We start from the raw sequence: 16,736 nt of genomic DNA, 5'->3' as shown, positions 1-16,736 counted from the left end.
GTTTTGGCAACACTGGACAAAGGTGATGCGATGAAGCAAAATAAGTTGTTTGTTCAGTAAAATTAAAATTCAGTTTTTATGTTCATTATTATTATGTGCCATTTTCAGAGCTTTATTTTGATGAAAACTCAATCTTAATTGGACTTACGGTTCCAGAGATATGACCATTTTAGTATTGCTCAGAACAATAAAACACAAAGAAAGTTGAACAGTATATTTATTGGTACCTCAAATTCAAAATATGCGACAAACAACTCATTTAGCTTAAGGGATAGGGTATGAACGTTTGGACAGTATTTATTTTGGGACATCAGAGCACATCAGACATATCGAATTGCATTCTGAATACGAAGAATGTCATTCTGATGTCAAATAATTTTGATTTTTTGAAATTCGCAATTTAATACACATTTTATGGCAAATCCTTAAAAATTGATATTTTTGATATTTAACAGTACTTGAAGTAAACTTTATAAATCTGATGATTTATACTTAAAGTGTATGTAGGTGGGATGAAAAGCCGACCAATTGAAAATTTTGACCTTTCGTATTAGGTCTTTTTGGTAAAAAAATCCATATCTTCAATATGAAAGGTCAACATTTTCAATTGACCGTCGGCTTTTCCTCCCTGCTACATACACTTTAAGAATATATCATTAGATTTATATAATTTACCGAGGACTGTTATATATCAAAATTTGAAAAATATCAAATTTTATAATTTGTCATAAAATTTGTATTATATTGTGATTTTCAAAAATGAAAATTATTTGATATCAGAAAGACATGCTTCAGATTCAGAATGCAATTCGACATAGGTCCGAGGTGCTCTCATGTCCTACAAAAAATACTGTCGAAACGCAATAAACGCTCATTTTAGATCCCTTAATCACATCACAAAATATAATAATAAGAGGCGACTATAAATATCTTTTGCTATTGACTATTCTGCCAACATTAGGAAAAACAATTTAGTTAGTTTCAGCATCAGGTGCACATGGCCCTAATAGTTGTATTTTATCACATTTGTGTTCATCCGTAACAAAACGATGCACTTGTCGGCTGCTACATGTGTCTCATTTCACATAATAGTTTGGAAGAAATACCAGACTTATCTCAAGCAGAGGTCACTTCAAATCATCCAAAATCACATGATTTAGGAATACAGAGAACATTCCTTATGACTTGGGGATGATTGGAAGTGACCTCCACTTGAGATGAGTCTGGTAAATATTCCTAGCTTTTACGTGAAATGCGACACATGTAGCAGCCGACAAGTGCATCGTTTTGATATGGATGAACACATTTTGCATTGATTTGTTTCTATTATTTATTACATTTCATCACTGGCACATGTTGAATATCTTTCAAAGCTTTGACCAAGCTTATCTCCATGCCTGCCGGCATGCTGACCGGTAACACTGTGTATTTTGACTTTTGATGTTTTTTCATAGTGAAAATATTTATGAGGTATAGTAAAACAAATACAGCATGTTCCATTTCGGGGAAGTATTTATTTATTTATTCTTTCTTTAACCAGGGTAGCCCCTTCAGTAACTGGTACTGATTTCCAAGGGGGCCCTGTATTCAAAACTACTGGTCCCTCGGTGTGTTGGATGATTTGACTACTTCCCCTCAAAACATGTTGTATTTGTATATTACTTTGTTCACTAAGACCTCAAACTTGTCTATGAGTAAGAATCTTTCAATCTTTCTTTCTACCAATTTCCCTCATTGGGATGTTTTCTTCTTGACTTTCATGTTTACAATGTGGGCATTTTACTTTGTCAAATGAAAAGGCAGCGAAACTATACAGAAATGGATTGAGGGCAGAATTGATAGGTAACACAAATGTTGCTATCCAGGCATAAGCAGTAGGGCTGACTTCAACTGCACCAGCCTGGACAAGAATTGATAAAACCCCAATTGGTACCCAGCATAAGAGGTCGGTGAGGACTAGAAGAGACATTTTCATAGCCATGAGTATTTCTTTGTGTGATCTTTGAGACAGTCCAGAGTTTCGGGTAGTATTTTTAGCATCAATGAAAATAGCTATGTAACAGATCCCTACTACTAAGAAACAGACAAGGTTGAGAGCCGTAAACATGGCAATAGATAGGTACATGGATACCTTGCTAGAATCATGTATTATACTCTTTGATATATGGTGTTGTGTTGTTATATTATAGAAACTGTGTTCAGTGGCAATAGCAACAGGGCTTTCATTATATAACTTAAATTTTGAAAGAGGAAGGCCACTGCAAACCTCTGAAATTGAAAAGAAATCAGAAGTTATTCCTGCTAGTACAAAAGAGATGATGCTGAAACCGACTGCTACTGACCACAGTATGACTAAAAGTAATTGAGCTAAATTTGTTTTCAATTGTCGGCTTCCAAATGGGTACCGGTACTTTACACGCAGAAACCTGTCTATGCTTATCAGTGTTATTAAGAATGTTGAAGCCTCACTAGATAATATGGATAATGCTCCAGCAAACCTGCACAATACACTTCCTCGCCACGATTCAGAATTTGCTGGAAAAAAATCTTCATAATACATATCCACTGAAAGCAAAATGATCAAGTAGATACACATTATGAGATCTGATATTGAGAGATTTGAGATGAGAAGAAACTGGACTTTATTTCTTTGCTGCCTATGCTTAAATCCTTTGTAAAGAGCAAATGTATTTCCAAGAATGCCAAAGACACTCATAAACCACATAACAATACGAAGGACGTCAAATGTCAACATGCGTTTACATGTTAGGAATGGCGAACAAGGCTCATCACTTATGCACTGTACAGATGATGCATAACAGCAGATAGCAGCTTTGGTAACTAACAACTTGACTGTTTTATCTAACCCGGACAATACATCACTGCGCATCCATAACAGTGGGGTTTCTTTTAAGTTAACTGTTCGTAAAGATGTGCACTTTGATAGTACTGGAATGTGATACAAATTATTGTTAGAAAGGTTTAAATACTTTAAATGAGTGAGGCTATAGAAAATGTTTTCTGGAAGATGGTGAAGCTGGTTCTGATCCAGGGCCAGATCAGTAAGCCTTGTTTGGTTTTGAAATATGCCAAGATGGAGAGAGGTTAGCTCATTGTTGGATAACCACAGTGTTTGTAAGTTTATTAATGATCCAAAGGCATTCAGGTCTATTGTTTGTATTGTATTGTTATGCAGGAATAACCACTCTAGATTTGCCAGTCCTTTGAATGCACCAAACTGTATCTCATATAATTTATTGCTCGTCAGGAATAACCACACCAAACTTTCCAGTCCTTCAAACACGCCAGGCTGTATCTCATGTAATATATTGCTCTCCAGGATTAACAACTTCAGACTCGCCAGTTCCGCAAATACACCAGGCTGTATCTCATTTAAATCATTGTTCTCCAGGTCTAACCACCCCAGTCTTGCCAGTCCTTCAAACAAACCTAGCTGTATCTCATGCAATGCATTGTGAGACAGATTTAACTTCCACAAACTTGCCAGTCCTTCAAACCCACCAGGTTGTATCTCATGTAATGCATTATTACTTAGGTTCAGTGTTCGTAATGAACCAGCAAACCTTGCAAATGCTAATGGTTTTATGCTGTGCAAAGTACTACCAGCCCAGCTAAGACTATTCACATCATCAAATGGATACAACACTGGACTCACAAACACACTCCCATCAGTGCAATTACTGATCACGGTGACATTATCTAAGCCACAGGTACAGCTAGATGAACATTCCATGTGACATATTGTATCATTAGCTCCACCTTCACACTGAACTGTCTTACCGCTGTCTCGTCCACTAACAGTCATTTGCTCACTACAAATGGTTAAAATCATGTATAAAACCACTGCTGTTCCTATATGGGATATTTTACAAGGCATCCTGTGATTGCATGCATATCTAGCCATGATGCTCGCAGCTCTGTTTCATAGCACAAACTGATCAGTTTTTTCCCATTTGCATCATGTGTTTATAAGAGAAGTTTCATATTTCAAATTGTTTAAAACAATCAGTGTTATTGGCTGTATTATATTTGTAATTGGATAGCTTTCATTATTATTTTGGTCCACGTAGCAAAGTTAGTTGTAAAATTTCAGTCCCAATATCAGATTTAATTTCAAAATAAAGCTTTTAATATTATTAGATTGATGAACACCAGTGTGTGTTATAATCAGGGAAATCAAACACAGCACTAGTGCATAATGGTTTGTAGTGTGGCAGATTCAGTAATAAATAATTTGCACTGGGAATAATTTATTTAGCAAAGGTTAACTGAGATGGTGAACTCCAAACTGCCATTTGGGATATTTGCTCGCTTGGGCAGGTATTCCATGCAGCAAATATTTAGGTGATTCCATGCAGGTATTTCAAACTGGTCACATAGGTCATTGGCAGCGATGGCATTTTCCCCCCACCCCAAAGATTATTCTTGGGCCCCCCCACTTTTAACCAAAATTTTCACTTTATGCACCAATTTTGCACAAATTTTGATTCCCCCGTAATTCACTTTGTTCCCGCTCCTTACTCCCCCCACCCAAAAAAAAAATTCCTGGTGCTGCCACTGGTCATTGGTGTATTACATGCGGGATTTCATGCAGATCTACTTGCATTTAGTTGCATAAGGTAATTGCTGATAACAATCAAGAGGCAAACATGATGCATGCTGGGAATGAAAAGGGCTCAAAAGATATCAAATTTGTCACTGAGATCGCGAATTTGACCCTTTGTGTTCCCAGCATGCATCACTTTTGCCTATCGATCACTATCTGTAATACACCTTATGATCCCTAAAGAAAATGGGTATGAAAAACAATATATAATAATAAAAATCCGATAATAATTAATAATAATCAGGAATGTGTAATATTTGTCACATTAGCTCATAATTCTACATCTGACATCAATGGGTGAGATGTCACTTGAAAGCATAAAGCAGCTTCATTTTTAATGACAACTATCTTGTTTCTATGTCACATGAGTCACATGTGACTTTTTAGCATAGAATACCTTACTTAATTAGCCTGGTAACTCAATTTTAAAAATTGCTGCCACTGTCGTATGTAAAACAGGTTTTGATTTCAAATGTAAATGACATGAATTTAAATGCTTTGTTTTTGCTTCTCAGATCCAGCTTCTCCAGAAATGAATTCTGATCTTCAGAATCTGATGAGAGAGATTGGGGAACTGAGGGATGCTATTCATGATCAGGGCAATAATATGGGAACAAGAGGACCAGAAAGGGGACCAGCTAGGGACCCACCTAGGGACCCACCTGCTGGCCAGGTATGTAAAAGGGATGACCTTCACTATTAAGAGGCAAACAAGGAGAATATAGGTCTGATAAGAGGACTAACAAGGGTTCCACCTGCAGGCCAATTGGGGATGAATTGCATCAGGCTGAGGAGAGTATCTTGGTCTTGAAACCCATCTGGCGGTCAGGTATGGTAAAACTGAGTAGCAGGGGTGAATATAGGTGTTTATAGCCTCCACCTGCAGGCCAATTGGGGATGATTTACTTCAGGCTGACAGGGAGGATGTAGGTCTTGTATTTAGGAGACTAACAAGGGACCCATCAAAGGCAAGGTATGTTACATTGAGGAATAACCTTCACTTTCAAGAGGCTAACATTGAGAATATATAGGTCTTGTTATAGGACCAACATGAGTAACTGGGTGACATGCCACATTGGGATTAGGGTTTTGGTACTCCTTTCACATTAGAGAAAGGCATTAATTTAAGTTTTTTAAAATCTTATGAGTGGTTGATTTTCGGTTGATGTTAATCTTTTATTTATCAATTCAAGTTTATATCGCTTGTGTATAATAAGAAACCATAACAAAATAATAGTTATGCTACATTTTTGTAATGTTCAAGATTCTTTTGTTTTTTATTGACAGTATCCACCATATTCAATGAGTCAAGCTCCTCAAGCCAACACAGGACATCACCCTACATCACATGGTAGATTCTTTACTACATCTCCATATCCAGAGAGTCCTGGAAGATTCTATTCTCCTCCACAGGGTAAGCAGATCTCAATATTTGGAGCACTTGTACAATGTAGTATGTCAGTCTTTTAAGACCCCCTGACATTTTGAGAACAGTGTATCATACACTGGAAGAAAGTACAGCTTGTTGGTAGCATACCTTAATTACAACCTAGCCCAATATTTACTTCACATTTTAAACTCGATCCCTGTCAGATACACATGTAATGATGATGAATCTTTAATTTGCAATAATTGTCCATACCATATAGAGTTTTTGCCCATGCCAAACAGGGGACTATAAACTAAGCTCCAATGTGTGTAGGTGCCCAAATTGTTAACCTGTAACGTTTACCAAAATGTTTGCCAAAAAGTTTGCCAAAATGTTTACCCAGATGTTATCCCTTACCCTTGGCTTCTTTTGTTGATTTCTTACACATGCTTTGATGGATTTCAATGGGACTTGGACACAATGACCCTTGGGGACATTGACATGTCAACAGGTGTGAGTTCAAAGGTCATCTAGGGGTCTTTGTTGGTTGCCATGAAATATTCTTCAGACAATTATCTTCCCTGTGTCAATAATTTCACGATCTCATTGCAGGTTTTCAGAATGTTCCTGCTTACAGTGGTCATCAAGGTGCCCAACAGCCTACCTCAACCTATGGTGCTCAACCACATCAACCATCTGTGCCTTCAGCACAACCACCACAACCATTCCATCCATCAACTCAACCAATATCAACAGGTGCTACAACCATCAACCCACCACAACCATCCGTCTTTCCAACCACCACCAGTAATAATGGGCCTGTCCAAGGTCACCTGCCACAACCATCCGCCTTTCCAACCTCCACCAATAATGGACCTGTCCAAGGTCATCATACATATGCAACATCAAGAGGTGCTGACAGTCAAACACAAGAGACTGAAACCATTCCAAGGAATAGGGGAATACAAGCTGAGACACCAAGGAAGGGCAGATTAAAGCGAGTGAAACCATTGCATGGAGAGCTGTTTTGTAATGTACCAGAGCATCATGACTTGGTAAGAATTCACATATCGTTGTTGGGTAGAAAAACCTTGTATGTACTTGCCAAAAGGTTTTGTTTTAAATATGTTCAAGGGCCAATGACATAATAGGAGGTTGTTCCTGCCCAACGACGATATTAAAAATGTATATTTATGAAAATGTTGAAGGTGCATCTGGAATTAATGTGATGTTTCCTGATGTTTTCCAAATGATTTGTGTTTAACAAGTCATTGTTTTATATTGCAGGAAGATGAACTTGCCAGGCTAGAAAAACTTCTGCAAAAGAAAGAAAAGGTAAAACAATTCTTAATATAATATCCCATTTATATTTCAAATAACTGTAATAACTGATATAAATAATTATGATATGTTTGTTGTTGCTGCAACAAGCTGTTATCAAAACAAGCTGTTATATTTTGTAGCTGATATTTTCATTGAGTCTTAACATATTGGATGTACATTTCCCTTTCAGAAGAAGAGGAGAAGTTCTACTGGGGCTGCTGAACGGCTGGAAGCTGCTACTTTAGTAAGTGATTCCTGTTTGATAAAGTTGACTCATTGTCTGAAATCTTGTTCTAACCCTTGATTGAATCAGGTCATGAATGATTGCCATATAACAAGCAGCTTAAACCAAATCACATTGTTTCTTGTACAATTATCATTGCACATAAATGTCAATGTTAAGCTGTTTTACCACAAGTGACTACGTAATCGAACATTATTGAACTCCTTTGTGAAGCATTTATAATGCTATACTATAGGCAAAATATCTCATTCTTGATCATGGGGCCAACTTGGGTACACTCAGATATTGCGTGGAGCGTACTAGGTAAAGACAACAATGGCGCAAGTACATCTTTTGAGAATTGACCAATCAGATAGGGTATTTGATCCAAATATCGAACAAATTTGTTTCTGGTGCCTAAGCCATTAACCCATACACAATCTTACTGAAGGGTGTGGATTACCTCTATGAATGAGATATTTTCATTTTATTTCACAGCAAAGACGAGATGAACTGGACGGCTTGGACTTGGCTGTGGAGCGTCAGAGGAAGCGTCTGAAACAGCTGAGAGAACAAGATGAAGACCTTCAACAGGAGAAATCTCAGACACTCAGACAGCTGGACGAGCTCAAGAAAACTGCTGATGAACAAGCCAAGATGGTTAGGAGGAGGTAAGGAGCTATAATCTGCCTCAACTCAAGTTGAGAGTGCCATCAATGCATTTAAGTGGTTGGTTAGCAAGCATACGGATAAGTTGCCCTTCTACTCATGTACATACATCCTGCGGAATTAGGCTTGCAAACACGATTCGAAACTGCAGTACTGCGTAATCTAACATGGCATTTTTCTCAAATTGAGACAAGACACACTTTATCTCAAATACAAAATATTTAATTCCAACATCCTAGGGGAATTCAGTGAGTATAGTTCATTTAAATGTATGAACTTTCCTTAGACTTTCTGTATCTGCACCTGCATTTGTATATGTCTTTGTTGGTTGAATCTGTGTGTAGAGATAATATCACCAACCTTGGCATGACCCCGCTGGACGTGCAAGTTGACTTGGGTTGGCAAAATAATTTTTTGAAATAGTCATTGACTTGGTTCTTGAAGGCTTCGAGAGTAGTGGCATTTACAGCATCTGCAGACATATTGGGATGTTAATGGTGAAGAATATCTCTCCATAGCCTGATTTTATAACACACCTGATGGAACCTTTTGTTATGTGTTCTTCGGGACGGGAGTGTGGCCACTTGGTCCAATCCAATGACTTGCAAGTGATATTTGCCTATCCTTTAAACATTTAGTGGACATTACACATTATCACTACATGCTGGGCATACAATTGTAAACAACTAATTAGGAGTGGTTTTAAAACCGAACAAGAATTGAATATTTACTGTCTCATCTACAATATTATTACACATGCCACATTGTCCTGCATTCTTCATACAGAGCTTTCTTAGATGGCATGGGTGGTATCTATCCAGAGGAAGAAGATTACAATGACCTGGAAGTCACTATGAGAGAAGATGACTTGGAAGATGAAATCAGATGTCTGGAGAAGACTTTAGCCAAGAGAAGAGCTGAGCTGAGGGAAGCTGATAGGTTGCTGCAAGAATGTAACAGTGATCTGAGAGAAGCACAAGATAAGGTATTTGTTAGTGTGACACGGTCTGATTCTCCAAGGCCATAGTCAGCTTTTGTGAAAATTGAGTTTTTCACCACTACACTAGTGGTTTCTTCAGACTGGCAACTCATCACATCACACCATTTCCTTTTATGGGCAACAGGAGCCATCATAGAGGGTGTGATGAGTTGGACAAAGATGTTGAGTGTGTTGGCCCCCTTGTTGAGAATGTCATGTCGTATTCTGCGGATTCAAATGGCTTCTTTGAGCCACCTGGTAGTCTTATCAGTAGTCTTATCAGCTTCACGATCAATAACTTCACGGTCCATAACTTTGACAAACTCATCACACCCTCTACGATGGCTCCTGTTGCGTGTAAAAGGAAACAGTCAGATGTGATGAGTTGCCAGTCTGAGGAAACTATAAGTGTAGTGATGAAAGATCACTAAAATGTGAGTAAGACATCTGCTTTCATAATAGGAATTCCACAGTTGAAATCAAGATTTCTAATGAACTCAAGTTTTTCACAGATTTGAGTTTTGAATTAAATATTGTTCTATTTTGTGTAAATTTAGGCTTGCTTTGGAATGTAGAAAACCTGTAAAGCACAGTTGTGTGTAAAGTAAAAATATATCAAAATGGCATTTGTTTTCCATAAATTTATATCTTTGTTTATATATATGTGACACGATCAAGGGAAATGAGTCGGATGTCGCTGATATTGGTTTTGAATTATTGGCAAAGAAAGTGTCATAATTCTTTTGTTTTATATTGTTTTCAGCGATTGATAAATTGATGTAATTTCACAAAGAAGAGTTGTATCAGCATGGCATTTTCAGTTTCTGAAAGCTCTAAATGTCCTCTTTAGAAACATGTAAAACCCATTTTTGACCAGGGCCGACATGTGACTCATTCCCCTTGATCATGTCACATATACAACTGTGGCCTGAGTAGATCAGAAAATGCCATCTTTATTTCAAGATGTTAGTGCAGGAAGGCCCCATCTGTAACAGATGTCAGATATGTACAATATAGAATAGAGAAATTGTCTAAAATGTTTATAGAACAGCTATTGCAGATAGGCCCTTCTTGCACTAACACCTTGATTTTGATACATGGAGGTGCCTGAATTGCATTTATTGAATTTATTTATTGCAACAACATTACTGATTCGCAGTTAACTTTCAATGCATTTTGTTTACTTCAGGCACGGGAGACGCTCGCCCAATATGACGAGACTTGCGTACGCCTCCAAAGGACGAGAGAGGATGCAGAGCAGATTGAGAATCGTGTGGGTGACACAGCCCACCATTTAGTGGAAGCAGAAGAACAGCTAGCTAATCTGAGAGCTAGTATCAATGATTTGGAGGAAGAGAGATTGGAAAAACAGAATAAGTTAACTGATATAGAGAGGATAGTTGTAGCAAGGGATGCAGAGTATAGGACACTGGAGACGAAGACTGAACAAGCTGCTGCCAGGTAGGAGTAAAGCATATGTGTAGGGGTGTATGTGTGAGAAATCTGTGTGAAACAGGGGACACTCTTGAACCCTGTTCTTCTGCACTTGTTGGACCTTGTCAATAGATCGCAAATAGCCTAAAAACACATGATAAAAATGTCCACAGTTAGGGGTGTAGGATCAGTGTATGCTGGGGTGAATAAAATTCAAGAACTCTACTGTCAGGGGAAATGAAACTAAAAATTGTGTGTCCGTAGTACGAGAGTACAAATACAAAGTGTGTGTCACTGTCAGTCTTTGCTAGTGGGGGTGTGTATGTGGGTGTGTGGTTTGTCGCAGTGTTTGTGTGTTTGTATATGAATGGGGGTGGGTGTGCATAGGATTGGTATATGCACATGTTTTAATACATATAGAAAGAATTGAATGCTGGACAAATGCAGGATAGATGGTATGGCATGTGTGCATTAAAATATCTATCACTTTTTTTTAAATTAAAATATGATTGCTTAATGCTCATGTGATTTCATTGGTGTTTTTTTTCTAGATTTCAAAAATTGCAGACTGAATTGATTGTTGGTGAGCAAAAAGAGACTGCTCAGCTGAATGAGGCCAGGGATAGAGAGAAACTGTTGGCAGGAAGGAAGACAGAACTAGAGAAACTCCAAGACCAGGTCAGTCTGTGGGGAAGCTTGAGATTTTATTTGTTAGTCCTTATTGTGGTTAAGGTTAAGCAGGTGCGGGCTGGTATTTTACCAGAGTGAGGGAATGAGCACCCTCTGCCTCCCTAGCTCAGTTGCTGAACATGCCAGCTTTAGGGCGGAGGAAACCATCAGGTTCAACGGCCAGTATGTTCAAATGTCTTGGTCATTTGTTTTTGCTACTGTAACGATGTAGACAGTACAGCCAGCGACACAATCATGATGAGATATTGCTCCGTTCTTTCTCCTTCTAGTTACTCATATCTTGGTGTTCATGGCATTTGTTTGGTTAGGTTTAATACCAGGTCTTTCAAGAGCACTTGTGAGTTATGTCCCAGCCGGACTTTGTCCTTAAACTGCTGGAGAACAGTGCGGTAAGATCAAGTGCTGTTTTTCTGGTAGGGCTAGTTTATTTCCAAGGTCTCATGCCATGAGCATCGAGCTCCATCTTCATTTTTCTGAGTATTCTAAGGGGTCAAGGACGGTAGTGATTCTCTTCATATTGGAGTAGCCTATCTCAATGGCTTCTAATTTTTATCATGGGCCAAAGAGCGGAAGAGGAAGATTTACTTCTCAACGGTCATTAGGCTGGTGCTGAACATGTCATCATTGGTCAACCTTCCAACACTGGCCAACATGTTCCAGATCAGGGGCGAACTACTACATATTGGTAGATCTCGGCTGCTGTGTGTCCAGAAAAGAAGCTGAAACAGGGCTGATCACCCGTAAAGCTGTTGGGACTGGACTAAAATAATTCCCAGCAAAACCCGCGATTACGAAAACTACAAGCAAATCTTCAAAAATACTGAGGGTAGATGAGCGGCAGTCTACTGTTGACTCCATGACGGACCAGCGGGAACTCGGCACACCATCACGAACTGTTGGCCCTGATTATTGTCGCCTGTCTCCCTTCAAACCTCTTGTAATAACTACTTATAATGTCCGTACTGTTAATCAACAAGGGAAAATCCATCAGCTATTCATGGGCTGTGCTGATGCAGGTATTGACACTGCCGGAATTCAAGAACATCGCCTCATTACACCAAGCCCAACTGATGAACTTTGGTCAGACGATAGGAACTGGGTTTTAATATTCAGTTCTGCTACCAAGCAAAGACATGGAGGAGTGGGTCTGGTCATGTCCAAGCACATTCACAGATGTCTTAAGAGTGTTGAAGCTGTAACATTCCATGGTAACCCACAGCTTAGCATCACTGTTGTATATGCACCCACTGAGTGCTCAACATCTTCTGACAAGGAGGAATTCTATTCATCACTATCTGACCACCTGGATAGTATGAAAAGGCACAACATCCATCTCATCCTCGGCGATTTTAATGCCAGAATAGGAGCAGATAGTCATCTTTCCCATCCTTGGGTCATTGGTCCATACTGTTACCATGATTCAACAAATGACAATGGTGAGCGCCTGGTCAACACTTGCCAGGAGTACAATCTCAGACCAGCCCAGATGAGATTCCCCCAACCCAGGAACCGTCTCTGGACTTGGACCCATCCAGCTGGATCAACCCATGCACAGTTAGATCACATTCTAATAAACAGCAAGTGGGTAGATTCTCTTCGCAACTGTCGAGCATACAACTCAGTAGAAGTGGACTCCGATCATCGTATTGTGAGTGTCCGTCTAGCTGCCAGTCTGCGAACAAGCAAAGGAAAACCTTGCAAGAGACCAAAATTCAACTGGAAGAATTTGCAAGATCCTGATACAAAGGAGGAATTTCAGCTGGAGCTATCAAACAGATTCCAGGTCTTGAGCATGGATGATGCCACACCCATCTCTGATAGGTATGAGACCTTAGAGACAGCGGTTCGTGAAGTTGCTGACAAAGTTATTGGAAAGCAAGAGCCATGCGGACTGCCAAGTTGGGTATCAGATTCAACCATCAGACTTAAACTTGAAAGGGATGAAGCCAAAAAGCGGTACTCCATTTCAAAGTCTCGTCAAGCTAGAGAAAGATGGAGGAACTTGAACACCAGCCTTAACAACTCTTATAAAGCTGACGAGCTTGCTACCCTCAATTAGCAGATGGAAGACCTGAAGCTGGCCGACGAGATGGGGAATTACACCACCACCTCGAAAATCATACACTCGCTTTCTGGGAAGAACTCAAGGAAAGGGGTGAAAGTCAAAAAGAGGGATGGCACAGCCCCAACCAGTGACCATGAACTGCTTGAAGAATGGAAGGAATATTTTAGCTCACTCCTTAACAACGACAGTGGCACAGCAGCTTCAGAACTTCCTGCACCAGCTGTTGAAGATCTTCCTATCATCACTGAGCCCCCAACTCGTGAAGAAGTAGTCAAAGCAATAGCAGCCATGAGGACCAACAAGGCAGCAGCATTGGACTGTGCTATAACTGCTGAAGCACTTCAGGGAGGAGGGGATAGCATGATTGATATGATTCTCAAATTCTTCATGGAAGTATTCTCAACGCTGACACTGCCACGTCAATGGGTCACAAATGTCATCATTCCTCTACCAAATAAAGGCGACCTCTCTCTCATGACAAACTACCGTGGTATTTCACTTATGTCCATTGCCGCAAAAGTGTACAACAAGATCCTTCTGAACAGGATCCGACTTCACGTTGATCCTCTACTGAGAAGCAACCAGGCTGGCTTTAGATCAGGTCACAGCTGTGCTCAGCAAATACACATTTTGAGGAGGATCATGGAAGGCTTCAAGGAGTATCAACTTCCCTTGACCGTCACTTTTGTGGACTTCAAAAAAAGCCTTTGACTCCATCAACAGGTCCGTCATGTTTTCAGTGCTGCGGCATTATGGAATACCAAAGGTTGTGGTAAATGCCATCCAGGTGCGCTACAAGGACTCCAATAGTGCCGTTATGGTAGATGGAAGTATCTCAGAGCCTTTCCAAGTAACAACTGGAGTGCTTCAGGGTGATGTGTTAGCACCATTCCTGTTCATTATCCTGGTAGAGTACCTTCTGAAGAAATCAACTTCTGGAATTGACGCTGGAATTGTTACCTACCCACGTCGGTCAAGCAGGTATCCTGCTAGGATGCTGAATGACCTGGATTTTGCTGATGATATTGCCCTGTTGGAATCTTCCACAGCCGGGCCCAGTCGCAGCTTACTAGGACTGCAACTGCAGCAGCAGATCTAGGCCTTGTCATCAGCGCACCTAAGACAGAATATATGACTGCAAACTGTAATGCCCAACCAGCACTTGAAGTTTATGGTAGTACCATCAACCATGTCACAGACTTTAAGTACTTGGGTTCCAAGATGGGCTCTAGTGCTGGAGAACCCATGCACAGTTAGATCACATTCTAATAAACAGCAAGTGGGTAGATTCTCTTATAATGTCCGTACTGTTAATCAACAAGGGAAAATCCATCAGCTATTCATGGGCTGTGCTGATGCAGGTATTGACATTGCCGGAATTCAAGAACATCGTCTCATTACACCAAGCCCAACTGATGAACTTTGGTCAGACGATAGGAACTGGGTTTTAATATTCAGTTCTGCTACCAAGCAAAGACATGGAGGAGTGGGTCTGGTCATGTCCAAGCACATTCACAGATGTCTTAAGAGTGTTGAAGCTGTTTCCGAGAGGATACTATTTGTAACATTCCATGGTAACCCACAGCTTAGCATCACTGTTGTATATGCACCCACTGAGTGCTCAACATCTTCTGACAAGGAGGAATTCTATTCATCACTATCTGACCACCTGGATAGTATGAAAAGGCACAACATCCATCTCATCCTCGGCGATTTTAATGCCAGAATAGGAGCAGATAGTCATCTTTCCCATCCTTGGGTCATTGGTCCATACTGTTACCATGATTCAACAAATGACAATGGTGAGCGCCTGGTCAACACTTGCCAGGAGTACAATCTCAGACCAGCCCAGATGAGATTCCCCCAACCCAGGAACCGTCTCTGGACTTGGACCCATCCAGCTGGATCAACCCATGCACAGTTAGATCACATTCTAATAAACAGCAAGTGGGTAGATTCTCTTCGCAACTGTCGAGCATACAACTCAGTAGAAGTGGACTCCGATCATCGTATTGTGAGTGTCCGTCTAGCTGCCAGTCTGCGAACAAGCAAAGGAAAACCTTGCAAGAGACCAAAATTCAACTGGAAGAATTTGCAAGATCCTGATACAAAGGAGGAATTTCAGCTGGAGCTATCAAACAGATTCCAGGTCTTGAGCATGGATGATGCCACACCCATCTCTGATAGGTATGAGACCTTAGAGACAGCGGTTCGTGAAGTTGCTGACAAAGTTATTGGAAAGCAAGAGCCATGCGGACTGCCAAGTTGGGTATCAGATTCAACCATCAGACTTAAACTTGAAAGGGATGAAGCCAAAAAGCGGTACTCCATTTCAAAGTCTCGTCAAGCTAGAGAAAGATGGAGGAACTTGAACACCAGCCTTAACAACTCTTATAAAGCTGACGAGCTTGCTACCCTCAATTAGCAGATGGAAGACCTGAAGCTGGCCGACGAGATGGGGAATTACACCACCACCTCGAAAAATCATACACTCGCTTTCTGGGAAGAACTCAAGGAAAGGGGTGAAAGTCAAAAAGAGGGATGGCACAGCCCCAACCAGTGACCATGAACTGCTTGAAGAATGGAAGGAATATTTTAGCTCACTCCTTAACAACGACAGTGGCACAGCAGCTTCAGAACTTCCTGCACCAGCTGTTGAAGATCTTCCTATCATCACTGAGCCCCCAACTCGTGAAGAAGTAGTCAAAGCAATAGCAGCCATGAGGACCAACAAGGCAGCAGCATTGGACTGTGCTATAACTGCTGAAGCACTTCAGGGAGGAGGGGATAGCATGATTGATATGATTCTCAAATTCTTCATGGAAGTATTCAAGTATTTAAGTACTTGGGTTCCAAGATGGGCTCTAGTGCTGGAGACCTAAAAAGAAGAAAAGTACTAGCCTGGGCAGCTTTCTGGAAACTGGAACGCCTTTGAGAAGCCCATCCTGCCAATCGAAACAAAAATCAAGCTGTTTGAGACAACTTGTGTTACTGTCTTTCTGTACGGGTGTGAGTCATGGGTAATCACAAAGGACATGGAAAACAAAATCAATGCCTTCGCAACATCTTGCTACAGAGTCATGTTAAACATCAAGCGTGTGGATCGGATTCCAAATGAAACCATCTACAATCTGACCAACACCACTCCACTGGTTGCCAGAGTCAAGATTCATCAACTCAAATTTCTCGGCCATATACTGCGTCTTGAAGACGCACGAGCCTGTGAAAGAATATGCCCTTTATATACCACCACATGGGAAGAGGAAACCGGGATGGCCGCGCACACTGTACTTACAGTATGTCCAGCACCTCCTGGGAGATACTGAAGGGATGTTGCAGCCAAACAAAATTGTTTCG

The 16,736-nt window shown here is 40.4% G+C and overlaps 1 protein-coding gene across 1 annotated transcript in view; it reads left to right on the top strand.

The window, feature by feature from the left end:
- Positions 1-5,147: 5,147 nt before the first annotated feature.
- Positions 5,148-16,736, top strand: part of LOC140137096 (uncharacterized) — a 29,993-nt gene continuing 18,404 nt past the window's right edge. Inside the window, exons 1-9 of the mRNA XM_072158754.1 lie at positions 5,148-5,300; positions 5,915-6,041; positions 6,609-7,051; positions 7,284-7,331; positions 7,510-7,563; positions 8,041-8,213; positions 8,998-9,196; positions 10,380-10,651; positions 11,176-11,302. Coding sequence (XP_072014855.1) covers positions 5,160-5,300; positions 5,915-6,041; positions 6,609-7,051; positions 7,284-7,331; positions 7,510-7,563; positions 8,041-8,213; positions 8,998-9,196; positions 10,380-10,651; positions 11,176-11,302 — 1,584 coding nt within the window. The 5' untranslated portion in view covers positions 5,148-5,159. The remainder of the gene's footprint in view (positions 5,301-5,914; positions 6,042-6,608; positions 7,052-7,283; positions 7,332-7,509; positions 7,564-8,040; positions 8,214-8,997; positions 9,197-10,379; positions 10,652-11,175; positions 11,303-16,736) is intronic.

Source organism: Amphiura filiformis, chromosome 17 (genome assembly GCF_039555335.1).
Source record: "Amphiura filiformis chromosome 17, Afil_fr2py, whole genome shotgun sequence".
Classification (NCBI taxonomy): Eukaryota; Metazoa; Echinodermata; class Ophiuroidea; order Amphilepidida; family Amphiuridae; genus Amphiura; species Amphiura filiformis.
The sequence above is the reverse complement of the archived record's forward strand: the minus strand, read 5'-3'. Positions and strand labels throughout refer to the sequence as shown.